Raw genomic sequence first — 27,451 nt, 5'->3', positions numbered from 1 at the left:
ACACCTTATTCAGCAAGCACAACTGTATTTTAAAGGAATGCTATTTGTTAAAAGACAACATATTTAGGATACAATATCTAACTCCAACCACAATATTATCATCATGTTTCCCTTACTTCACAAAATACACACATACATTCATCATATGAATAAACATATATAAGGGTGAGAGAGCTACTCTTAACCCAGAAACAGGTTCTGCAACCCCCATAGATCCAACCTGTCTTTGTGCAACAATGAGTCCGTCTTGGCAAGATGTTTGGCTGATGTATTCAAATAACCCAGAGTTCTGCCGGCTGCCAGTATCCTGCAGAAGGAACTGACTCGGAGACCAGAAACTGCCCTAGGCAAGCCTCCAGGGAAAGGTGCTTCAGTTCAATGGGAAGAAAAACCCGGCCCCTCACTGCCGGCCAGAAGACCCAGGGTACCATGGCTGGAGCGACACAGCTGGCTGGAAATGCAAGAGGGGCAAGGGACACTAAGGTGAACCCCCAAAAGCTGGTTCAGTCATATCTAGTAAAGGCCAAACTATTGGGGAGCTAGTAGAACAGGGTTTTGCCAAGACAAGTACAAAAGGGTGAGGGAGATATTAGTATGATTAATCAATGCCACCTGAGGCAGCAACTCTGGGTGTGTCCACACCACACTTCAGTCACTGCCTGGCTGTGACGAGAAGTTCCTTCAGTCACTGTCACTGAGAACTGTATCTGCCGAAGAAATTTCCACCATAACTTGTCCTAGATCAGGCTTGGCATCCGGGACTAAGAACACAGCACTCTCTCTTGCCACAAACCCACTAACAGACATAATAGACACCACAACATGTGCCAAATTTATATTTACACCCTCACCAGACAAAGGGGTTTTTGTCTTTTCCCCAAGCCAAGTTCTAATACTTCTAAATTACAACTCAGAAAGAGGAAAATGGCAGACAGCTCACGACAGCAGACAAGCCCAGCAAGGGTGAGCTGGAGGTCGCCTTGCCCTGGTGGTATTAAGACCTGAAGTTTACCCCCAAGACCCTATAGCTCCGAGTCACCCTGACTGCAGGAAACTGCTTTCAGAGAACATAGATAAATGATGAAATAGCTGTATTTCATATTCCTAATTGTGTGCTTATCTGTCTTGTCTCCATGATGATGTCAGCTCCTTGGGGGCAGGACCATATTTTCTACTTGGTCAATGATTCCCACACATCTAGAAGAGTAGAATACCCTGTACTTGCTACCACATGATGCCAAGGGAAACACACAAATTAAGTGTGACAACACACCACAATGCTCCCCCAATATGCCACTAAGACAGCAGAGCTACAGAGATAGTAAATCTTAGAGCCAAGGGCTAGTGATCCTACCAGTGAATTACTTAGAAATCTATATATTTACATACACAAATACAATAATTCCTTTGCTTTTCTTACTCCAAGCTATGGCTTTATCATCCCCCTTTCTTGGCTTTACTCTCCTTTTTAAGGTCACAATGTTCTGCCATACAGATAACATTCCTCTCAAAAAGGAGAGAGAAGAGAAAAAAACAGATCTATGGCAAACCTCCTACCACTACCAGTGATGCAGTTTGTCCTGTCTAAAGCCTATGTCCTGTCTAAAGCATATCCTTTCAGATCTGAAGCCACTTCCTTCTTCCTATCAAGGACAGTAATATCAAGTGTCTTTGTGAGAGGGGCAATCCTGTGCCCCTTCTTGCAGATTGTTTTGTTCTGCTCAAGAGGCCCTAGATTCCTCCTTTATTTTTTCTTATTCCATTTGCTGCAGCAGCCCAGACACCCCAAAAGCAGGACTGCCAGAAATGAGTGACCTTTATATCTCTTCACCCTAACACATCTGAGGGAAACTGCTGACACCAAATATGTGTTCATGAGCTAATGAAGCAGAAATCCTCAAAGGAAGCACTATTTGCAACAGCTGAGGACAGAATTCTTTAGTGGACACCAAAAAGGCTGTGGAACTCCTATGAATTCTATCATCTCAGATAACATTCTAATGGAGGAATAAGAAATAAGGAGGCTTCCAACAAAGCCATACAACACTAACAGAAGTCTGAAAACACTGGATTTCACAAATTTATTTTGAGAGAAAACAAACAACTTTACTAACCTTATACCATAGCAGCTTCCTTCTCTGTACTAAGCGAGGCCAGCAAGTAGGAGGCATTTCCAAGGGGGAAAAATGACCACAGGATCCAGTCAAAGCAACCTGTCTCTAATACGCTCAAAAAACAAACAAACAAAAAAACAAACACCTTGATTTCCCAGATTCACGCTGCAATGATTCTAAAACTTTCCTAATGTAAGAATCACCTGGCTATTTCTTAAACATACAAATTCCCAGATGTCATCCCAGATGCACTGAATCAGAATCTCCATGAGAACACCTGAGCTATTCTTATCATAAGACAGGTTAGGGAAACACTGCTTGATAAATGTTATTCTCCCACCAGTGCCCACCTGTGCAGAGAGATATGAAACAAGTAGGGCTAAGATGCTTTACCTGAGCAATCACCCAAGATGGGGTCATCTTCATGCTCCTCACTGGGTTTGACTCCTTTTATGGAGAGTTGGATGTCAGTTCAGTGAAGTGTACAAATAAGCACCTCTTTGGGTCCCTATCACCCGCACAGGTCTCAGGACTCCGAGACAAATTTCTGAGTAGATGTCAATGAGGACAAGTCATGAGGAGACAGATTACAGCTGAATATAAGATCTTTCTAAGAATTAGAGCTGGCCAAAGATGGAATAAACTGCTGAGGCAGAGCTGTCTACCAAAAGAGATGTTCAAGAAGAGAGAAAGTATGGTACCTCTTGACCAGAATGTTGTAAACATCAGATCCAGCATGGGATGGACAGAAAGACTAGATGAATTTTAAAGTTCCTGCCAATGCATAAGTCAACAAAGAGGAAAATTTCAGCCACTCCTTAATTAATTAAAACGGATAGCATAAAAGTCTGTGGGTAGGGTCAGCTTTCAACTGATCCTATCCCTTCAAAGGAAAAAAGAACATAGAAACACACTCCAACTCACTATCAGCCTCTCCCGTAGAATGTTCTAAAGGTGGGAAAGCAGGAGTCACAGAGGCTGTGACTAAGACCTGCTGCTCAGTTGACTCTGAATTTGGGGCACATGCCAGACAAGTTCTGTAGCACAGAGAAGAAATGTATGTAGCACAGTCCTGGCCCTCAAGGAGCAAAATCTTGTGGCAGAGACAATTCAACACTATGTGATTCTCTCAAATATTTATTCATCATATTTCACCTTTAGTTTTTGTCAGTAGGGTGTTCAGGGGACTCTCTTGGTGGGGAAAAAAAAGCAAATATACTTTACTAAATGTACATATTCTCAGTCCAGTACAAGTTTGCAATATCCCACTCAATGAAAATAATCTCAAAAAAAATTATCAAAACAAACACAAACCTAGTTAACTCTAATTTTAAAAATAGTATTCCAAAAATGACTAGTACCCAAAATGATGAAATTACAAAAAGGTGTGGCTATTCTGGACAAAATAATAGAAATTGCTGGCCTAGTAATATAGTAATACAGGAAGCAGTGGAAGCAAATTTGAGTGAGAGGCAGGGGGTGGATGGCAGTGCCTTTGAAGTGAGATTCCAAAGTCAAAGTGACCTTTATAAATTGCAGAAGTGATCAGAAAAAGAGAGAAAGAAACCCCACACACAAAGAAATTCAAAATTACAAGTTTAAATGAAACATCTGGTGAAGGGAAAAATTTGGTTTTTCCCCAAATGTAAGGTAAGCATGACTCTTGCAAATACTATTTTTAAAATATCTAGGAGTACCACAGTTGTCCAAAATAAGAAAATGGCTAAAAGGAATTGTCCGACTGAACAAATATTTATTGTGTGCCTATTAGATGCCAAGGCATCATGCCAGGTACAGGTGTAGGGGTGTGGGCATTAGAATAAACACATAAATGAAAAGACACGATTCCTTCCTTATGTACGTATTAACAATAAGCACTTGAGGATGTTATAAGAGTTTTTGTGTACATAAGCTCATTTGTACATGAGATAGAAGCAGTGTGGACAGTCAATGAGGCACTGGACACCAGAAGACAGAATTCTAGTCTCAACTCTAATTGGCTCTGTGACCATGAACAATGTACATTAGAAAATGAAGTACCAAAACAGTGGCTCTCCTACAAGGTCACCAAACCAATTAATAACAGACCTGGAAAAGAATTCTGGTCTTCTGGCTCCTAGTTCAGTGATCTGTCCAAAATACTATGCATATGGTAGACTGACAAAGAAAGAAAAGAAGACCTTTTGGTTTCAAGTCATTAGCAGAGAAAGGGGGAAAAACAAAAACAGGAAAATCAGGAAAGGGTAGAAGGAAAATTAATAGTTCAGATTTAGGCATTCTGACTGAGACATCAAGAAAGGAAGCATGTGGCCAGGCGCGGCGGCTCAAGCCTGTAATCCCAGCACTTTAGGAGGCCGAGATGGGCGGATCACGAGGTCAGGAGATCGAGACCATCCCGGCAAACACGGTGAAACCCCATCTCTACTAAAAATACAAAAAACTAGCTGGGCGAGGTGGCGGGCGCCTGTAGTCCCAGCTACTCCGGAGGCTGAGGCAGGAGAATGGCGTAACCCCAGGAGGCGGAGCTTGCAGTGAGCTGAGATCTGGACACTGCACTCCAGCCAGGGCGACAGAGCGAGACTACGTCTCAAAAAAAAATAAAAAAGAAAGGAAGCATGTAACTATGGACTGTGACCACAATATAAAGAAAATGGTGTCAAATTTCTTATTATATGCTTATTCAAATCATGCCTTGCAGTTTTTTACTTTAAAATCATTGCAGACATACAGATAAAGGGTCAAAAAATGACATATATGAATGACACAAGAAAAAAGAGATAACAGAAGAAAAGGGAAAAGGAGAGGTGGAGAATTTATAATATCATGCAAATATATGAAGCCCTTCCAAAGAGTCAATGCAGACACATTGCACCCAGATAAACAGAAGACATTATATTCTATAGCTCTTATGTTAGCAATTTTAAAATTCCTTCAGTCAGAAGCATTAAACACTGGAATGACTAAGGTCACATTCATTACGGAAATTTCTTAAATTTAGAAAGACCTCATACACACACCTGAAGGTAAAAAAAAAAAAAAAAAAAAAAATTACTGAATCAGTGGGTTGCAACCAAGTTACTTGTCAAAATCACCTGTAAACCTTGAAAAAATATGGATTCTCAAACTTACCTTATCAGAATCCCTGGGTGCTGAGTCCAAGATTCATCCCAACAGATTTTGATGTAGCCAGGACACAGAGCTTTTTTCTACCACAATGGAAGAGGTAGGGAGGAGGATCACTAGGAATGGCATCACAGAGTGGGAACCAGATCAATGCAAATGTTGTGGGTAAAATAGAATTTCTGTGGGTGTGATATTTTTAAAATGTATTGTAAGGCTGCTCTGAAGCATCCAAGCATATCCCACTGAATTTAAACATTCTTTAAAGGTCCTGAAGTCAGCAACTACAATACCGGTGAACCAAAAGTTGCTCCTCTATGCCATAGAAGCCTACAGGAAAGGCAGTAGGGTGGGAATGGAGCAGAGAGATCCCAAGAAGTTATGGGTAAATATCTTTTAAATCTAAACATTCAGAAAAATAAGAGAGACTAGGAATAATCACTCTCCTCCCCCTACCACCAAACCAAATTAAGGAATAATAATAATGTAGAAAGAACAAGAAAGTGAAAGGAAAAAGTTTTAGGTTAAAATTCATCTCCATCTGAAAGAAAATTACTCCGATTTTGTTTAAGCAAGAGAAGAATTCAGCTGAGAAATGATCTAGCAGGCAGCAAAATCACGGAGTCACTTCCCATTGCAAAGCAAAAGAAAACAAGGAGCAAGAGGGTGGTCCTGGATAGCCGTTTAGACAATCAGACATAGGGGCTGACATCTCCTTGCCTTAGAAACTCCTTGATGTTTAAATTAACAATTGGCCACAAGCCAAACACAGGAACACTCAAAAGTTTAGAAGGGTGTGCTATAATTGGTACCTTGCAAAACACAATAAATTAAGAGGATTCAAGAAGCCTTCACTGTAGACTCTAAGAAGATTTAAGATTTGTACCAAGAAACAGGCTTCTAAATCTCTTCTATTGCATTAGTTTAGCATCTAAAGAACACCTGTCTAAAAATCAAAACATCCAAATCCTATCCTTTGAGTCAACTTGACTAACACTCAACTTGACTACCTAAACGCTAGCTAATGATCACAGCACCTCAGCACAGCAGAGGTGGAGGGCATAGTTTTATGCACCGAGATCCTAGAATGAAAAAAGCCCTATGTGTCAGAGTAATCCTATTTCTGACATCAGTCAGATTATTTAATACTTAATTTTGCAAATCACTTTACAATCATATGTATTATTCTCTACAACTCTCTAAAGCCGGTTATTCCTTTAGTCCTGCTTCATAGGTGAGGAGACTACATATCATGAAGATTAAGTTATTCATCAAAACAAATTAAAGGCAGACCAAGGATTATGACCCTCAGACTGTCTCATTGATTATACTCATCTCTATCCTAAAGCTACACTTAAAGCTTTCACTCAAAGAAACCGGAAAAGCAAAAACACCATCATATGCTCTTTATTAAATGTTTCAGAAACAACAGCTCTGCTTCATCATTACAAAGCCTCCTGGTCCACTTCTGAAATTCTTAGTGACCTAGACGTGTACGAAATTTGAACTTTCCAAGAAGTATCTAGTTGGTGCTGAACAACCCACTACTGTTTTCAGGTGATAAATAACCTTGTTCTCTTTTTAAACATCTGCGATTGACATGTCGACTGCCTGTTAACAATGAACAAAGACCATATTTTTCTGAAGCTCATCATCTTCCTAACCTTTTATCTGAAAAAAGATGTAGTTCACGTACTAGTTTTTTGGTGAAGGTAAAAATCTTTGTTCGGATTAGGCTCAGAAAAAGAAGGGGCTCCTTACTGTTCAACAAAAATGCACAAAACACCATCCCACTGGAGCATCAATCTCAGAAAGAGTAAAACACAGCCTCGGCCCTGAAAGGACTTTATGAACACCTTTAGAGTGTCATCCGTTTAATATACATTATTTTAATTAATCCTATTAGCTGGATAATTTCATCCCTATTTTATTGGTGAGTTCATACAGCAGAGCTAGATTTGAATCCAGGATTACAAAGCAGGGCTCCAAAGCCCAAGTTACTTCCACTATAGAGTCTGAAGAAATGAAGAATCTAAAAGTGTGGGTGGGATGGGGAAGACACGATTTGATTCCCTTTCCTTGGTCCAACCGTGTTAGAAACATCCAACCATAAAGAAGCTTTCTAAGGAAGCCCTTTGAATTAACGTATCCACTTTTCCTCACCCGCCCGTGCCCCACCCCCAGCCATGCCAAAGGAGCAGCAAATGCTGCTGCCAGGTTGGAGGAATTGGTGATCGTCACACCACATTCCTGCGTCTGGACACAGCCTGAAAGAGCAGCAGAGCTCCGCGCCTCGGAAAGAATAACAGCAGTTGAGATTTTTAAATCATGTGCCTCAGCATGCAGCCACACCAGTTGCCCTACTTCTCCTGCCTCCACCTTTCAAAGACACGAGCAGTACACCCGGCTCCTCCGGACTTTCGGTGGGATCGGAGTGTCAAAACTCAGGCGCGCCGCAAAACCCAGTCCCCATCCAAACCAAGCCCACACACCCGGCCCGTGTGCCGCCCCCCGGCAAAGCCGAGGCTGGCTGCGAAGGTGCAGGCCGTTTGGCTTGGCGGCCCTGCCCCCGCTCTCCACGCCAGAATCTGGCATTCCTTCGCTCAGCCCCTCCGAGGCCCGCCGTCGGCTCTCGCTCGACCCCAGGAAACGCGGAACCTGAAGGGCAAAACTGCCCACCTCTCCGCACCCTGACACTAGGAAAAGGGAGTTTCTGAGACTTGCTGCCGGCCTCCCTCCGGCCGAGGAGGCGTGTGAGGGGTCCCGGGCCGCGGGGAGCAGAGGCGGCGGGGAACCCCGGGGGTTGGCGGGGGCGCCACGGGAGGGGCCCCCGGCGATGTCCAAACTTTCGGGAACCCAGCGAGTGGCCTCGCTCCGCGCCGACGGCCGAGCCTGGCCTTCCCACAGAGAGGAGGACCGAGGGGGAGAAGGGTCGCCCTAGGTGGCGGCCCCGGGCGCCGCGGACAGCGCCCCTCAGCCCGATACTCACCACGCGCGGGGGCCGCGCGGCACAACCAGAGCGCCAGCAGCGCCCACAGCAGAGCGGGGCGCAGGGCGGGCATCTTCTCGGTCGCCTCCTCCTCCGCCGCCGCCGCCTGGGCAGATCCACATGGGGAGGGGGTCCCAACAGAGGAGCCCCACTCTCTCCTCCCCACCTCCTGCTTCAAAGGCTCAGGCCCTGGCGCTACGCTCCGAAGTCCCGGCGCAAATGCCTCGACTCCCCGCGCCCCGAGTCCGCCTCTCCTCCGCCGCCGCCTCAGCCGCCGCCCGAAGTTTGGCTGAAACTTTCTCGGGTGTGCAGCGAAGCAGCCTCGTGTGTCCTTCCGCCTCAGCCGCCTCCTCCCACCGCAAGCCCCGCCCCACTGTCGCCGCGGCCTCGGCCCCGCCGCCTTGGGCACCCAGGGGTTTCCCGCAGGAAGAAGCGCCGGCCCGAGCTCCGCGCGGAGGGATCTACTACGAGTCATCGGTGCCGGCCGCATCCTTCTCCAGCCGCCCCGGGGGCCGCAGCGCCTTCACTCGATCAGGGCTGCAGCGCCTCGCTGGCCGGGCCCGTGCCGAAGGGGCGTTGGGGCGGAGGGGAGTGGGGTAGGGCTCTGAACTTCAAGCACTAGAGTTTGCCGGGATCGTGAACTTGCAGGGAGAGGCGGCCCTCATCCAGTGAGGTCTGTATCGCCCCCTACACCCACACATTCACACACTGCTTTGCTAGCTAGAGGAATGCGCTGGAGTAGGACCAGTGCTGTCAAAGAAGAAAAGGGGGCCAAGGCGCCAAAGTCCATTAAAAAGGAATAGAGCCATCATGGAGTGGTGCTGCCCCATTCATTCATTCATTTGTTCATCCGTGTAGCAAGTATTTCTTAATTGCCTTACTTTGCGTAGCTGTGTGTTTGGCAGTGGAATGATACCAAAGATGCACAAGCAACTTTGAGGACCAAGACTTTGCCGCTGTGGGCTGGGGGATTCAGGGAAGGCTTTCACATAGGAGCTGGGATGAAAGCAGGATCTTGAAAGGTCAGTAAAATTTGTATAAGACGAGACCAGCTAAGCTAAGGATATTCATTGTAACACTGTAATAGCAAAACCTTGAAAACAACATAAATATCCACCCTCAGAGGAATGGATGAATGATGTAAGGTACATTTATAAAATGAAATGCAACACACTAACTGAAAAGACTATATTTATGTCAATAGGGGTAAAGCTTAAAAACTAGATGATAGTGACAAAACTAATCGCAGAGGGAGACAAAGTATACCATTTATGCATATTGTTTTCAAAACAATACTACACATTATCTGTGGATGCATGTATATAGATATAGATATTAAGAGACTATAACCAGAATAGTAGTTACTTGCAGGGCAGGAGAGTAGGGTGTGTGATCAAGCCTGGGTACAAATGGGCTACTAAGAAAAGAGCTAAAAGTAAGAACAACAGCAATAGTTGTATGGACATATCATTCCAGGAAAGAGCCCTCATGAAAGCAAAGGTACAGTCAAAAGAGTAAGTAAACGAGTTCTGGCTCTGTTAGCAGTGAGAGGAGTCAAGGAGGGAAAGGGGATTGGAACCAAATTATGCAGCCTTGAATGGCAAGCTGAAAGGGTGGGGAGGCAGCTACCTCTTAGGTCACAGAAAACTATTGAAAGTTTTTAAACAGAGTTGAGACTGATGGAAAGGAAGATTGCTCTGATAATCCTGTACAAAATTGATTGTTGGGAGCAAGAGGTGAACTGGAGCCCCAGGACCAGTCAAGAGTTAGTGAAACAGTCCAGGCACAAATTTAAGAAGACCTGAACTAATGAGGTAGATTTCAGAAGGAATGGATCTGAGACAATGTTAAAGAAAAAGAAAAAAAAAAGTGGGGATGTGACTAATTGGATGTGGGAGTTTACAATCCTGTTGGGATGGGAAATCCTACCCTGACTCCTATAGGGTAAAATTCAAACTTCTAAAAATGGTACATACAAGGCCTTTTCGTCATTGGGCCCCATCTCCTGTCCTCCCTGCCCCTGTTGTGAACTTCACACAATAACAGTATTGACTAACTTGAGATTCCCCCAAACATATCTTGCTGTTGCTGTCCCAGTACCTTCTGTTCCTTTGGCTTCGAATGACTCCTGTAGTCCCCTTCCCTCCTCCTCATAATGAACTTCGAATCATAATTCATCCTTCAGTCCAAAGAAGGCTTTGCCGACATCGCAATAAATTCCTACTCCTAACAGACAGTCCCTCCACTGTCTTCCACTGCCACTTCTTTATCTTACACCGATATTTATTTTTCACACAGGACACTTTGTATTTCTGTGTTCTCAACTACATTTTGAGGTCCTCATGGGCAAGGACCACAGCCTATTCATCCCCAGTGTCTATCACATAATAGATGTTGAACTAGAATGTAAAACAACACTAAGCAAGTGCAAATCAGTATGGGCATAGACCTATGAAGTTCCAAAACTGTATGTTAGCAGGCACTTACGGTAAGCAAGTACTGTTAGTGAAAGTGGTCACATTGGAATACTAGAAACTCTTTTCAAAAATAGCGTAGTCAAAACATTTTTGGAATTTCTGTTGTGCAAATATGTTCAGAGAAAGATAACACTATTTTTCAGTTGTTTACCCACAGTGTTACCAGTTTGATCTTCCTCTTTACTCACTAAAGATAATTCATAGTGACTTGGCTGCATACAAATTTTAAAAATCACTTGCAAAGATAAGTTTTGTCACTATTAAAATATATTCAGAAGAATATAAGATAGTTATCCCCAAAGAGCAACTCTAGAAGTGACTGTAGCTATGACAACATTATTAAAATAAATGTGCAGGCCAGGTGTGGTGGCTCATGTCGTAATGCCAGCACTTTGGCAGGCAGATACCTGAAGTCAGGAGTTCGAGACCAGCGTGGCCAACATGGTGAAACCCCATCTCTACTAAAAATACAAAAAAATGAGCCGGGCATGGTGGTGGGCACCTGTAATCCCAACTACTCGGGAGACTGAGGCAGGAGAATTGCTTGAACCCAGGAGGCAGAGGTTGCAGTGAGCCAAGATCGTGCCACTGTACTCCAGCCTGGGCAACAAGAGCAAAACTCTGTCTCAAAAAAAAGAAAAAAAATAAGTATGCAGTTTCTCAAAGTAACCGTTTTAAAGAAAGCAGCTATTATGTTCACATATAACTTTTGTTAAATGTGTTACAATATGAAACTTACTGCATACATTCTGGTAAGGACAAGAGAAGTAAAGAGTAAATAGTATGAATGGAAGTAAGGGAAAAATATGACTGAAGACATGTTTTAAAAATAAGTTTTAATGATAGAAAAATATGAATAAGGGCTACCAATTGTTTTAGTTTTAATCAAAACTAAAAATGTACATCTATATCTTTACTAATTTAAACTTACATAAAACTACCTTCCAAAATAAATGCAGAATTGGGCACTTATTTGTTCTCATGTCTGTCCTCTCAGAGCCAATAAGCTGTAAAAAACTCGCACAGGCAGGGGCTCTGTCTTATTTTCTGTTTCGCCCCAGTTTCTATCACGTAAGTGCTCAATAATATACGTTTTACATAAATGCTGAATGAGGAACATATATATCTATATAAACTGGGGAGCTATGCAAGACTGGAAGAATGTCTTACTGTGTTGGAGAAGTTGAAGAAGAGATTCTGGGGTAGCTAGGACGCACAGATTGAGCTACACCACGAATCTCTCCATGTAACCCAGGAACCCAAGGATATGTGATGAGATGTTTGTGGAAGCAGGAATTAAAAGGAAGATTTCTTTTAATAATGCCTTGCAGTTGTGCAGTGATTTAGACGTTCCAGAAACACTTTTAAGTATATTATCTCATTTGATCCTCAAAACAATCGTGGGAAATAGGCACCCCAGTCATTATTATCCCCATTTCGCAGATGAAGAAACTGAGATAGAGCTTTAAGTATCTTGCCCAAGGTTAAATAAGTAATTAGTGAGCTGAGACAAACCCCCCACTATTTCTGTCCTCTTACTCAGTCTCACTCCACTGCCCCTTTGTGCAACAGTGTGAAGCACATCCAAGATGATATTTAGCATGGGGACCTCTGCATAGAGGGACACCAGCTTCCTGTCACTTCCATGTTAGTACAGAACAAGCTGACCCACTGTAACTGGGAAACATAAACAAGTGAATACATTCTTTTAATTTAAAATATTTTTCAGAGCCTGTTCTCTACAAAGCACATACTAGGCTCTGCTGCAATGCAGAAATAAATAAAACCCAGCCCCTGTTCTTTGGAGATCACAGAGCATTGAGGGAAGCCAACATACAAATAACATAACTAAAACAGAGATAAAGCACAGGGATATGGGAAAGTAGAGCGCATGGGATTAATTTTGAGTCCACTTTCATCTCATCCAGGCCCTAGCCTGAAAGATATGAACTGTGGTGGCCTACACAGCTGGACTGTAAACCATGTGACAAGAGTCATTTCTTACCCCTTATTGATGTTTGTAAACTCCACAGTAGTTGGTTCTTTGCCTTGCATAGAGTATGTGCTCAATAAAGACCTACTTTCTGAAAGGTTCACAAAGTTCAGCCAAACACAGGACAAGTTCTAGAAGGCAAGAAGTTAACCTCAGGATTCAAACGAGCTCTGAGAATTAAGAACCAGCCAGACCCTTCCACTGATCCTACACCCAATTAATTACCTCTGCTCTAATTAAGGGAATCAGTAATATAAGTAATTGTAATATGGGCGATATAGTTTGCCTGTGTCCCCACCCAATATCTTATTTTGAATTATAATCTCCATGTGTCAAGGGAGAGACCAGGTGGAGGTAATTGAATCATGGGGGCGGTTTCTCCCATGCTGTTCTCCTGATAATGAGTGAGTTCATGAGATCTGATGGTTTTATGTATTTGGTAGTTCCTTCTGCATTCATTTTCCTTCATGCCGCCTTGTGAAGAAGGTACCTTGCCTCCCCTTTGCCTTCTGCCATGGTTGTAAGTTTCCTGAGGCCTTCCCAGTCATGCTAAACTGTGAGTCAGTTAACCTGTTTCCTTTATAAATTGCCCAGTCTTGGGCAGTTCTTTACAGCGCTTTGAAGACAGATTAATACAATGGGCTTCTTGACCTAGTTTTGCCCTTTTATGAAAGTGATTATCTCAATTTGATTGATGTTAAGGAAGGACACAGTGGCTCATGCCTGTAATCCCAACACTTTGGAAGTCCGAGGCAGAAGGATTGCTGGAGCCCAGGAGTTTAAGACCAGCCTGGGCAACAAAGTGAGACCCTGTCTCTACAAAAAATCCAAAAACTAACTGGGCATGGTGATGCATGTCTCTAGTCCCAGCTACTCGGGAGGCTGACTGATCCCAGGAGGTTGAGGCTACAGCGAACCATGTTACCACTACTGCGTTTCAGCTTGGGGGACAGAGCAGGACCCTGTCAAAAAAACTTACCTAGAAATTTCACATCTTCTGCTATGCATGAGATAAGCAGGAAAATTCATATAGGAATGCCCACTGTATCACTACCTTAAAATCTTCTTTTAATTCTTTTAAGCATTTTATGCTAGGAGGTATTACACTTCAACTCCTAAGTAGGTGTGCACTTTTTGCGTATGATGTATGAAAGCGTTGACCTGTATGCACCAAGATGTCTCCCCAATTTTACAGTATCATAAATTCACAACTGTGTAATTATCAAACCACAATATTATTGGATGAGTCTCAGTGCTTTAGTCACTAAAATGGTTATGCAATTTTGAATATTTGTTCTCAGGGACTGTTGAATTGTTTTTACTCACATTCTTATATTCTTCCTTCATGATTAGCCAAGACATTCTTGACAGCAAGATTCAGGCACACAGAAAGTTTCTACCTTAAAATATGGAAAATCTTCATACCATCTAGGTGCAGATTATATCTAAGTCCCCCGAAGAAGAAGAAGGAAACTTTTCTTATTAAGTGGAATTCAAAATGGTTAACTAAGTATGAGAGTAGGGGCATCAAAAGTAAGGAAGAGAAATCCCATTACAAGAAGTAGTATGCACAGGCCAGGCACAATGACTCACACTTGTAATCCCAGCATTTTGGGAGGCCAAGACGGGAGGATCGCTTGAGCCCAGGAGTTCAAGACCAGCCTGGGCAACATGTTGAAACCCTGACTCTACAAAAAAATACAAAAATTAGCTGGGCATGGTGGTGCACACCTATGGTCCCAGCTACTTAGGAGGCTGAGGTGGATGAATCACCTGTGCCCATGAAGTCAAGACTGCAGTGAACCATGATCACACCACTCCACCACTCCAGTCTGGGTGACAAAGTGAGTCCCTGTCTCCAAAAAAAAAAAAAAAAGAAAAGAAAAGAAATCTCCTTCTAAGTAAGTAATTCATCGGGAGATAATTAATGGCTGGCAACAGGTATTTATAATGGAAGCATACATGGCCTTAACGATAGGGTTTGCTTCTGAAAACACTCTAATTAAAAAGGGAAAGAGTAATTTTATAGGAAAGTACAAATCAGTGGTGTGTATGTCTACTAGTGTGTGCAAAGAGACAGAGGTGGTAATTGCTGGACTCAGACCAGATATCAGCAACAACTGAACATAATGACCTTATAAATATGCAAATAGGATTTCTGACAAAGCTAAAAGTACATCATTATTATTATTCATCAATGTGGAATGGAATGTGAAATTGGAATCAGCAGGTGAGGGGTGGTTGTACCTGAATATCCTGGATACCAACGTGTTTTTGTTTTTAATCATTCTAATCTCTGTTAAGAATAATGTCACATGACTACTTTATCCTCTTTCTCAGACAACTGATCCAATCATTTTTCTTTCAAACCTTTGCCTCCTTTCCTCTTGTAACACATACTAACAGTCTAAGCAGAAAGAGAAGAACAGATGGTAGTAAGACCTAGAATGTTTACCCCATTAAGATCTATATCTGAATCCAGAAGGAACACCTCATTGCTGAGAAGAGCCCTGCAAACAGTTCACACCTCTGTTTCTTTTGCAAGATGTAGCTACCTCAAAAAATCCTTCCTTAATCAGACTCTTATGGCCTGAAATCCTTACCTTTCTGCTGATGACTGTCATTTGAGAGTACTTACCAAAGACAATGGTTGGGGAAATAGATATTTTAAAAATAAGGGAAGAAGTGGATAGGGTAAACCCGGGCTTACTTAGGTAAAGCTGAAGTTAGAAGACAACCTTTAAATTATATATATATTTAAAAAGGCAAAGTTAGAACACACAAAAGGCAGTATAGTTCCTTACCCATCCACCACTTGGTTTTGAGGAGAAAAGGGAAGAAGAGTTGAAGAGAAGAAAAACAGAACAGAAGAGTGGGAAAGGAAGATGTAAGGGTGCTCTGGAGTACTATGCACCTGTTTAGAAGTGGGGAAGTAGCACAAACAGTAGCAAAAGAAGAACCACCATGGAGTTCCTCCTTGCACATCTCTCTCCCCTCCCGAAGGCCTAGGGTGAGCCCACAGCATTGTTCCAGCAGTGAGGGAGTCTCACTGCCCCCCTGAGACTCTCTCACGGCCCTTAAGATACCTCCCTGAAGTCCCTCCAAAGAATTCATTGTGCCCCTAGTCCAAATCAGTTTCTTCCGTCATAAATACTCATACATAACCACAACAATAAAGCGTTAATAATGATAATGGCAATTTTGTGTGTCAAACATTATATTAAGCACTTTACCTGCTTTACTGTTGGTTATGCTTCAACAGCTTATGAGTAGGTATTATTATTTCTACTTCACAGTGCAAAAAAGTGACACCTGAGTAAGTTATCTGAGCTCACACAGCAGCTAAGCAGTGGCACAGGGATTTAAGCGCAGGTCCATCTGATCAACTCCGATGGCACATAGTTGACCTCTGCATTGTCCCACCTGCCCACAGGTTGCTGCTTCAGTGATCCAGTCTCATCCATTTTTTAGATGACCAACTTAACCACTGAATAAGTTATCCTCGAATCATTTATTGTAAGCCTAGTCTCTCAAGTTCATTGTGAGTCAAGGGCTAGGTCATATACCTCTTTTGTGCTCTTCTATATTGTGGCATCCAACCTCTTGCTTGTCAGCTTCCAACTCTGGGGCTACTTAAGGACTTCTTTTCCTGGCATCTGCCCCTCATATGGGAGATATGTTCAGACAATTCTATTGATTGGTTTCACCTTACAACTTTTTATTTTGAAATACTCTCTTCTAAGTGTTCCTAATACATTTTTTAAAGCCAGCAAGGAAAGAAATTCTGTTTATTGCCAACTAATTATAAACATTAAAACATCAGTTTAAAATTTAAAGGAAAAATGACCTATAATGCCACCACTGATAGCATTTTCGTGTGTTTTATTCATTTGTTCTTCATATGTATATTCTTACAGAGTTGTAATCAAGACATACATAGAGTTTTGTTTTGTTTTGTTTTTTTGAGTTGGAGTCTTGCTCTGTCACCCAAGCTGGAGTGCAGTGGCACGATCTCGGCTCACTGCAACCTCCGCCTCCCATGTTCAAGTGATTCTCCTGCCTCAGCCTCCCGAGTAGCTGGGATTACAGGCGTACACGACCACGCCCAGCTAATTTTTGTACTTTTAGTAGAGATGGGGTTTCACCATGTTGACCAGGCTGGTCTCGAACTCTTGACCTCAGATGATTCACCCGCCTTGGCCTCCCGAAGTGCTGGGATTCCAGGCATGAGCCACCATGGCTGGCTGACATACATATAATTTTTATCCAGATTTCTTAGGTAATTCATATATCATAAATATTTTCCTTTGTTGTCCATAGTTGCCATACCTATAGTGTTGTTATTGTCTGCAAAATATTCCAGCCTTAATTAATATATAGAGCTAGAATACTTTCTATATTAGTATTGGGATCTGTATCCAGAAGTTGTCCATCTTGTTTCAAAGACAGCCTTTGGGGACAATCCCTCCATACTTCTTTTATTGCCCATCACAATGGGATGAATAAGTGGACTCTTTCTTTATAATTGAATCAGGGCGATCGCTCAGCCCAAAAGAATCCCCTGCTGTTGCTCTCCAATCCCCTCCCTGCATTTACAAGTCTTCACCACTCTCCTGGAGCCTCTTTCCTTCTTTCTGTTCCCCATTTTCTTCCCAGCAAAAGGCTTCACTTCCTACTTCACTAAAGACATCTCCTAGTTCAAATATCACCTCCCCTGCAAAACCTTCCCTAGCCGTCACCATTGCTACACTGACAGGCCATCTATGGACTCCCTACTATCTCCCCTCTCAACCTCACAACTTATCACTTATGTACCCACCTTTACTTCCTTCCGTTGTATCTCAGAAAAAAAGAGTCTTTCCTTCTTTCAATGCTAATTTTTCAGCACTGGCCATTGATTTCATTCCCTTCTGCCTTTTCCAGGACCATTTTGCATTCATTACCCACCGATTCCCACTGTCTCATCATTCATCTTTCCCTCTCTACTGGCTTTATCCCTCAGTCAACAATTTTCTTCCAGACACACACACATACACACACACACACGCGCGCACACACACACATACTTTCTATTGTATTTCTATTTCAAATTCATCTTTCACTTCCAAACCTCTTAAAAGAGTGTTTTTCCCTTGCTGTTTTTATTTCTGCAATTTATTACAGCTTCCTCTCCTTACATTTATTGAGCACTTACTATGTAAAAACAATGTGGAAACAGAGATCGATAAAGTAGTCCCTACTCCCGAAGAGCTTCTAGTTGGTAGGGAAGACAGTAAACCAAATCAACACAACACAATAAAATAAATTTTATGACATAAATATGTGCAAAAGTATCCATGGGGGGCTGCCTGGAGGAAATTGGAGAGACTTCCTAGGGAAGTGACATTTGAGTTAGGCCTTGAACAATGAGTGCAATATTACCAGGCAGAGACTGTGCATATATTGCACATGACTGACAGGAACAACTTATGCAGATAACTGAGAAACTATATTAATGATTACTTAGGAAGTACCAAATAGTTCAGGTGTCATAAGAGTAAGGAACGTTTGGGGAAGAGATGAAGAAAGAGTCATTTAGGCTAGTTGTTCTCAAACTTTAGCATATATCGGAATCACCCAGAAGACTTATAAAAATGCCAATTGCTAGGCTTCATTCCCAAAGTTTTAGAAGGGGTGCAGATTGAGCCAGATAATTTACATTTATAACAAGTTCCCAAGTGATGCCGACGCTGCTGATCTGGGGACCACACTTTGAGAACCACTGGCTTAGTAATGCAGCTTCTGCTTCAGTCGTTACAGTGAAATTACTTTTAGATGTCATCAGAGATCTCTAACTGACGAATGCAATGAACTCATTATCAGTCTTCATTTTCCTTGATGAGTTTGCAGCATTTGACATCATTGGCAATTTCAGTGACCTCTTAACTGTCTCCCAGCTTTTAGCCTCTCTTTTAGTCCATTCAGTACCCTGAAGCCCACAGGATTGTCCAAAATACAAGTATAAACCCATCACTTCCTACTTAAAACCCACCAATGGCTCCCCATTCTCTACAGTTAGAGCCCAAACTGGACAGACTGGCATGGAAAATCCTTGGCAATCCGACCACATTTACCTCTCCCGCTGTTGCTGCCCAGGATTGCATAGCCTTTGTTCCAAGCACATCAAGCTACTAGCCGGTCCCCAGACATGCTGTGGGCTCATGTTCTCTTCACCTCCATATGTGCACTTCCCTTGCTCCCTGCCCTCCCCTATCCCGTCCTCCCCTGGATCTATAGTGGTATAGTGGAGCCATAGTGATATGGTTTGGATGTGTGTCCCCTCCAAATCTCATGTTGAAATGTGATCCCCAGTGTTGGAGGTGGGGCCCAGTGGGAGGTGTTGGATCTTGAGGGCAGATCCCTCATGGATGGCTTAGTGCCATCCCCTTGGTGATAAGCAAGTTCTCACTCTGTTAGTTCACAGTAGACCTGGTTGTTTAAAAGGAGCCTGACACCCCCTCTCTCTCTTGCTCCCTCTCTTGCCATGTGACACATTGGCTCCCCTTTGCCCTCCACCAAGATTGCAAGCTTCCCGAGGCCCTCACCAGAAGCAGATGCTGGCAATATGCTTCACCTACAGGCGCAGAACTGTGAACCAAATAAACCTCTTTTTTTCTCTTTTTTTCCAGACAAATTCTTGCTCTGTCACCCAGTCTGGAGTGCCCTGGTGCAAGCTCTGCTCACTGCAACCTCTGCCTCATAGGTTCAAACAATTCTCATCCCTCAGCCTCCTGGGTAAGTGGGATTACAGGCTTGCACCACCACACCCAGCTACTCTTTGTATTTTTAGTAGAGACAGGCTCTTGCCATGTTGGCCAGGCTGGTCTCAAACTCCTGACCTCAAGTGATCCACTCACCTCAGCCTCCCAATGTTCTGGGATAATAGGTGTGAGCCACCACGCCTGGCCAAAATAAACCCCTTTTTCCCTTAAATTACCCAGTCTCAGGTATTCCTTTATAGCAATGCAAAATGGACCAATACCTATGGAATTTGGGGTGAAGGCCTAACTCCAATGTCATCTCTTGTCCAAAGCCTTCCTCAGCTTCCTGGCTCCTCTTCCTGAGGCCCTCCACGGTTGGTTTCTAAATATTATATATACCACTTAACAACTAGTTGAACATGTGATTACTATATGGGGACTTGCTTCAGTCTCTGAATCTTACTGTGAATCTATCGTATTATTTTCGTTATTGTCATAAAAGGCTTTCAATATAGGTGTATTGAATGAATGTTGAGAACATAGTACACATTTGATAAATAATGATTTGAGTAGGCACTTGCTGCTTGCCCAGTGGAACAGGCAAGCAGGCAAAGAGGAGGAGGAGGACACAAAGAGAAACTTTGTTAATGAGCAAGAATCAAACGTGCCACCTCACAGCCTCCTCACTCCCTGCCTTAGAGGGTGAACCACAGGCTATTTCCCATGATTCCCTCTTTCTTTGATGACACAGTGGTTTGTCAGCTCTGTGGACTGGGCAGTTATGCAGCTGTCTTTCTTGCTTTCAGCAAAGTACTTGCTGGAGGACTTATCTAAAGCTGAGAAGCAACACCTGTGGGGACTGGGCAGGAAACACTTTAGTAGTTTGTCTTGGTGCATGCACCACCAGCAGACAGCCATTTGCCTTCCATTTGGTTTCTGCAACTGAAGGAATGCTGGGGGGTTTCTCTGCTGCCAGGAAGAAGAGATTGCCCCCACCCCCATTCTTCCTCTCTCTCTCTTCCTTAGTCTTACCCCTGCACATTCTGATTCTTGTGGTGACCAGATCCTGCAGAAATAAAACAGGCCTGAGTTCCTATGTGGCTGGCTGTATCCTCTTCATTATCTAATAAAACTATGATGTTAAGGAAGCATCTATCAACTAATGAGCTCAGAACGCCCATGCCTTTTTTCACCTAGCCGTTCTCCATCTCTGTGCAAATGGCTACTAGAACAGCCATTTATAAAGTGACAACTATGTGTTGGGTGTTTTGCATACATGATCTCATTAGATCCATACAACATTCCTGCAAGATAGATATCTTTATCTCCATTTAGCAAATAAAGAAACTGATGCTCAAAGAAGTCAAATAACTTATCCAAGGTTGACAAGCTAATAAGTGGTAGGGGTCAGACTTGAACCTATGTTGCAACCATTTTAAAGCCCTATATGTTTTCCATTATTTATATCATCTTGGAGAACTAAAAAAGGTGAAAGTTACAGAATCAGCCAATGTCATAGCAGGAATTAAATTCACAGTGTTCTGATTTCCAGGGCGGCCTACAAATACCCACCATATTGAAAGAACTGTTTGAATGGGTATGTTTAATGTTCCGAGAATTTATGAAACTTAAAAATATGTGTTGATACTACAGTTGGAAAAGGACCCAGAATTGGAAAAGCTGCCTGATTGTTCATGAGTGCCCCTTGTCTCTACTGTCCTGTAGTCAGTGCCCCCTCAAAGTTGGATGCACCTGAGTGGAGGTGCTTTTCTGTCACCTAAAGTCACACATTTACCTTTGATCCAGACCCTCCCCAGAAGCAGTGCTTTTGAAATCTCTTCTCTTCTTCTTTTTGTTTGACAAAATATAAATGATAGTTTATTTCTAGAATGATGCCAAATTCAATAAAACAGTGATGGAGTTGTGTTTTGTTTTCTGGTCAAGTTGACACCATAAAGTGGATTTTCCTGAATATTTCCCTGTTCCACTGGTGCTCTTGGCATTGTGAATAAACAGAGCTGGTGATAACATCCATCATAGAGTTAAGCACATTGAGTGGGTGATAAAGTCAACAAGAAGCTGAAACAAGATTTACCACGGGTAAGCTGCCAAGAGTTGGCTGTAGATTCTAAGTGGACACTGTGGCTCATTCATCTTCACCCTTCAGCTTTCCACCCCAACATCATCCCTGCCTCAGCACTCATGACAAGAGTAGGAAAGCAGGAGAGAAGGAAAGCACAGGGGTCAAGTTCAGGGGACAAATACATAGCATTGATCTGCCTGAGATAAAACATAAAGACTCAGTAGTAAATTCTTAATGAGTACAGAGAGAGAACAAAGAAAAATGTTGTGGGGTTTTTGTTTGTTTGTTTTTTGAGACAGAGTCTCGCTTTGTCACCCAGGCTGGAGTGCAGTGGCGCGATCTCAGCTCACTGCAGGCTCAGCCTCCCGGGTTCACGCCATTCTGCTGTCTCAGCCTTCCGAGTAGCTTGGACTACAGGCACCCGCCACCATGCCAGGCTAATTTTTTGTATTTTTAGTAGAGACAGTGTTTCACCGTGTTAGCCAGGATGGTCTCGATCTCCTGACCTCGTGGTCCCCCCACGTCGGCCCCCGCAAAGTGCTGGGATTATGGGTGTGAGCCACTGCACCTGGCCGAAAAACGTTTTTTAAGTCAAAATGAACCAACTAACAAACAAAAGTCATATTCCAGAAGTGCAAGTAGACACAAATGATCACTGGGCTTCTTTTAAGCAACATTCTGTTTTCTTGTCCTAACCTATCTCAAGCTAAGGAAATTCTAGGGTCTATTGTTCAAAGACTTCAAATTGTTTTCCTTGGATTATTCCCACTCTTATATTTTTCTTTCCTCTTTCCAAAAGTGGGTTAAAAATGTCCAGGTTTTTTAACTCATTAAGATGCCCATCAAGCATCTTAATGAGTTAGTCACGATTACAACTGCATCTTTTAAATTACCCAACCTGTTGAAAGGCTGCCGTGAAAGGAGCTTCTACAAACAAAATCTGGGCTGTGTTTCTCATTATCTTATGTTGCAAAACGTGAATGAGGAGTTACTTCCAAAAGAGTAATTAGCATAAAGGCTGCTGAAGCAGAGAGGTAGGTGGGCTCCTGTCTCAATGGAAAATGTCGCTGTTGTTTCTGCAAGGAATATGTACCTTACTACTAAAGGAGAAGCTCTTTGCTAACAAATGTGAAAGGGTTTCACACAGTTCATGGCACATCATAAGTGCTCATAATTTGCTGCATTGGAATTCTTTCAATAGTCTACTTCTCAGTCACATAATCAACTGTGACTACCTCCATTTCCTCACCATCCAGTCTCCTTATGTTCCATTACAGGAACTGCAGCCTCATCACCTATCACAGTGTTTCTCAACCCTTTTCTTTTCATCATTGCCTTCCTAAGGAGGCTTTTCAGACATTTTTAAAGATTGCTGTCCTCTACGAAATTTTGGTACCATAGTGTGAAGGTTAATTTTATGTGACAACTTTAGCGGTCTAAGGATTGCCGAGATGAGATCACTGGTAAAACATTATTTGTGGGTGTGTCTGGGAGGTGTTCTTGGAAAAGGTTAGCATTTGAATCGGTAGTGAGTAAAAGATCACCCTTGGCAGTGTGGGTAGGCCTCATGCAATCCCTTGAAGGCCTGAATGAAACAGAGAGGTGAAGGGAGCACAAGTTCACTCTCTCTTCTGGAGCTAGGACATCCATCTCCTCCTGCCCTTGGATATCAGTAGTGTTTCTGGTTCTTGGGCCTTTGGACTTGGACTGGGACTTACAAGATTGGCTCTCCTGGTTCTCAGGCCTTCTGGCTTGGACTGGAGTTAAAATGCACCATTGACTTTCCTGGGCTTCCAACTTGCAGACAAGCTGATCATGGGACTTCACAGTTTCCATAATTGCATGAGCCAATCTCTCGTAATAAATCTATTTCTGTATATCGATATGCAATATATGCTATCAGTTCTGTTTCTCTGGAGAGCCCTAATACACACAGATATATTGTGATATCAGTTTATGCATTGTATGTATATCTGCACTTTGTGCATTTAAAAAATTAAGTTGTGTTTTATCCCCCAAGAACACTTCTCACTCCCATTGAGAATGTGCAACCTATCAGACCACAGCAGACTGATTCAGGACACAGCAGAAGTAGAAAACAGAAATAGATGCTAGACAAAATCGATTTGGGCAAAAATTGATGCAGATGTCAGGCATAGAAGTTTGTCTAGATCAGGCTTAGTAAAGGTAAAGACAGACAGTTGGCCATACTGGTTAGCCAAACAGGGCACAGGTTGAAGAATACAGCTGACAGCAGTGTTGATGGAAGATAGGAGGGCAAGGTTCAAGGCAGGCAGAGATGTGAGAAATATTTGTCCACTGGGTCAGAGAATGCCTTATACAGAGAAATCTCATCGTCCAGAAAAGTTCCATGAAAGAGAAATTATTCTCAGGTCTGAAGCCAGATTTAGACATTTTGCCTTTGTTCCTCAGGAGCCTGGACTACCCAGTCGACTGTGCCCTATTGATGAAAATCTCTGATTATTATAGGGGAACACATTATGTTGGCTCCTGTATTCCCTGAGAACCATCTACATCTCCTAGTACTTTGAAGTCGTGGTATCAGATGAAAGAACCAAGCCTTCCAAACTGACTTGGAGCTGTGCTGAGGTATTCATGGCCTCAGGCATTCAAGCAGGTTGATCGGATATAAGGTGTGATATTCCTTTTCCTTAAGTCATTTATCCTCTGGAGATCCTAACCTAACGTAATCTCTCCTAACCTAAAACAGGAGCAGACCCAGGGTCCTGACTGGACATTCTCATTATGCTTCCTAAAACCATTAGGATCTCTTCATGGTCACATCCAACAGCCTTCCTCTTTCTCAGGGCTGCAGCTCATTGCATGTGGTGCTGCCTCTCACGTTCTCCTCTTTAATTAGAGGTCAGCCACTCTAACTGCAGCCTTCATCACACTCTGCCTCTAGAGTCTTCTGAATGCTGTCTTTGAGGGTCTTCTCGGTCTCTTCCTTCCTCTTTATCTTTTATCAAAGGCACTCTTTTAATCTTTTGGTTCCTTTCTGTTGCCCCTCCATTCTCATCTGTTTATATGTTCGCTTTAAGGTCATAAACATAGTTGAGTGCTTGCTATATGCCTAGCACTGATATAAACAAGATACGACTTTTGCACATTCTTATGATGGAACAGATATCTATATATAACCAAGCAAAACACAAGGTGAAATATGTAATACAGATCTGTACAAAATCTGTAGCAACTCAAAACAGGAAGTGATTAATTCTGTCTTGAGAAAAATAAAAGGCATTGCAGAAGGAAAAAGTTTTGATTTGTGCTCTGAGAATGAATTAGGGATTTATGAAAAGAAAAGTTGGAAGAAGGGCATTACAGTCAGAGAGATGAGGATGGGACAGGAACAGCATGACCAAGGAAGGTTAGAAAGGCCATGTGACTGGAGGGGAAGTAGGCAAGAGGGGCAGGGGGAGTGGTAGGCAATGACCCTGGAAAGTTAGGAATGTACCGCAGCTGTAGTCACCATTTAAACCTACACGTCTAATGGATCATTGCACTGCTTAAAGTTCATCTTTAAACAGTAAATTTAGCTCATACTACTTACTATATACCATGTAACATGCTTACTGCTGGTAATACAAAGATAAATAAGCTGTCCCCTCAAGAAATCAAAATATAATAGAGAGGTAGATGTGTTTTAAAACTTATTATGTGCAATACAAGCCGACACATGCAGTGAAGGTAGTATGTATATGACACAAAATAGAGAGTGATTCGCTCTGAGCAGAACATGTTTCAGAGAAAAAGTGATAGCAGAGCTTTAAGAGATTAATTGGGGTTGGGTGGTGTGGTAAGCAGAGTAATGGCTTCCCAAAGATATCCACATCCCAGACTTGTAAATGTTACCTTTCATGTCAATGAGGACTTTGCAGATATGACTAAGTTTAAGGAAGATGGGAAGATTAGATTATTCAGATGAGCCTGATGTAATCACAGGGGTCCTTATAGAAAAAGGAGGTGAGAGTGTCAGAGAAAGAGATGTGACAATGAGGGGCCATCAGCCAAAGCCAAAAAGAAACAAACAAGAAAACCCAAAAACTGTGGCTAGAAGCTGGAAGAGACAAAGAACAGAGTCTCTCCTCCAGCTCCAGGAGGTATGCAGGTCTGCCAATGCCTTAATTTTAGCCTCACGAAATAGCCTCATTTCAGACTTCTGACCTCAAAAAGAGTAGGTTTATGATAGTTTGTTACAGCAGCAACAGGAAATGAATACAGATGGAAAAGCAACCAGGGTGTTGGGGGTGAGAGCATTCCAGGCAGAAGGAATAGTACAAGCAAAGGCACAGAGGCATGAAATAACATGGCAAAACCTCGGAGCAGGGGTTACAAGTAGTTTAGTGTTGCTTGGGTTTAAGAACCACCAAGTAAGGAGCAGAAGAATACACTGGCATGCAAGGCAACTGCCACAGGGCCTGGTAAGGAGCAGCCCTACCATGAAGCTTAGGTATTGCTGAAGTTTAGAAGGTAAATCAGGAGCCATTTTATGGTTTCACACAAAAAAGGAAAAACACTGAATTTTCAGTTTTGGAAGAAAAGCTTAATGGGGAAGAGCCCAGGGCAGGGAGACTGTTGAAGGAAGCTGTCACAAAGTTCTGGAGGGACGAGGTGGGGCTTGAACTAAAGCAGTGTGAGTAGTAGGAGAAGGCAGGGTAGTGATATTTAGGATTCAGAAAGTGACCAACTATGAGGAGCAAGGAGAAAGGGAAGAGTCAAGGATGACCCCACATTCCTGATTGGGACTTTGGTGAATGGCCATGTGCTTACTGACATGGGAAAAACTGGAAGTTCCTCCCAATATTTCTCAGATTCGTATTTTCTGAATTTCTGTATCCACTAGGCTAATCCGCCCATCAACCTATGTCTAGTCAGTCTTTAAAGTCTTCCTAGCCACTTTTTCTGATTCTAGCCTTTCCCCTTCTCAAGCTATTCTCCACCATGTCGTTAGAACAACTAATTCAATATTCATAAAATATTTATTTAGTGCCTATCATGTTCCAGGTTCTGTTATAGACTCTGTTCATATCATAATGAATGAAACAATTTAAAAAATAAGCTACTTTACATTTAATGTAGAAGATCCTTATAGAAGGTAATTTTGGGTTGTTCCATCTCCAATTCATATCTTCTACAATGGCTTCAAATTTCCTCTCACTTTATATCTGAATTTTTTGGTGTGTGCTCAAGCTGTCAACTTCCTTGCACCAAACAAGCTGTAGGGACTCTTAACTTACAAACTGGTTGTGATCTAAAGCAGTGCTTTTCAGACTATCTGTGTGGTTAATTTTTTTTTAAATTTCCAAGCTTGTGGTCTAAGTGTCTTCCTGCATATGACTAGTGCACAGGTCATGCCACCTGTGACTCACTATGAGAATTCCACGACACCCAAACCAGTCCATACCCTGCTCATTGACATGAGTCCACTGACAGTGTGCTTGTATGTAACAGCATTCTCGATTTGCTCTAAAAATTTCTAAATGCTTACTCTCAATTTTAGCACCATCCACATAGCACATTTGAAATCTCCATACTTAGTAAGTCCCTTACTAAAAGAGTTTTGAGGGATTTGGAACACATTTTTTATAAGTGCCTAATTTTTTTTACTTTTTTTTTTTTCCTTCAACTTTTAAGTTCAGGGGCGTAGGTGCAGGATGTGGAGGTTTGTTACATAGGTAAATGTGCGCCATGGTGATTTGCTGTACGATTCATCCCATCACCTGCGTATTAAGCCCAGTATCCATTAGCTATTCTTCCTGACACTCTCCCTCCCCTCACACCCCCCTCTGACTGACCCCATCGTGTGTCGTTCCCCCCATGTATCCATGTGTTCTCATCATTCATCTCCCCCTTATAAGTGAGAACATGCAGTGTTTGGTTCTCTGTCCCTGTGTTAGTTTGCTGAGAGTAA

The 27,451-nt window shown here is 42.7% G+C and overlaps 1 protein-coding gene and 1 long non-coding RNA gene across 3 annotated transcripts in view; one reads left to right on the top strand and one right to left on the bottom strand.

Moving 5' to 3' along the window:
• NOTCH2 (notch receptor 2) overlaps nt 1–27,451 on the bottom strand; it is a 189,632-nt gene that overhangs the window by 150,022 nt on the left and 12,159 nt on the right. Inside the window, 1 exon segment of one of the 2 annotated variants that reach the window (NM_001260662.1) lies at nt 8,224–8,498. The exons of the other annotated variant lie outside the window; for it this stretch is intronic. Coding sequence (NP_001247591.1) covers nt 8,224–8,296 — 73 coding nt within the window. The 5' untranslated portion in view covers nt 8,297–8,498. 2 annotated transcript variants of the gene reach the window in all.
• The window catches only part of LOC144331827 (uncharacterized), a 57,357-nt gene continuing 38,632 nt past the window's right edge, over nt 8,727–27,451 (top strand). The window contains exon 1 of the long non-coding RNA XR_013399354.1: nt 8,727–8,896. This is a non-coding gene — a long non-coding RNA (uncharacterized LOC144331827). The remainder of the gene's footprint in view (nt 8,897–27,451) is intronic.

This window comes from Macaca mulatta, chromosome 1, assembly GCF_049350105.2.
Source record: "Macaca mulatta isolate MMU2019108-1 chromosome 1, T2T-MMU8v2.0, whole genome shotgun sequence".
Lineage (NCBI taxonomy): Eukaryota > Metazoa > Chordata > Mammalia > Primates > Cercopithecidae > Macaca > Macaca mulatta.
This window is presented reverse-complemented; position numbering and strand designations above follow the sequence as displayed.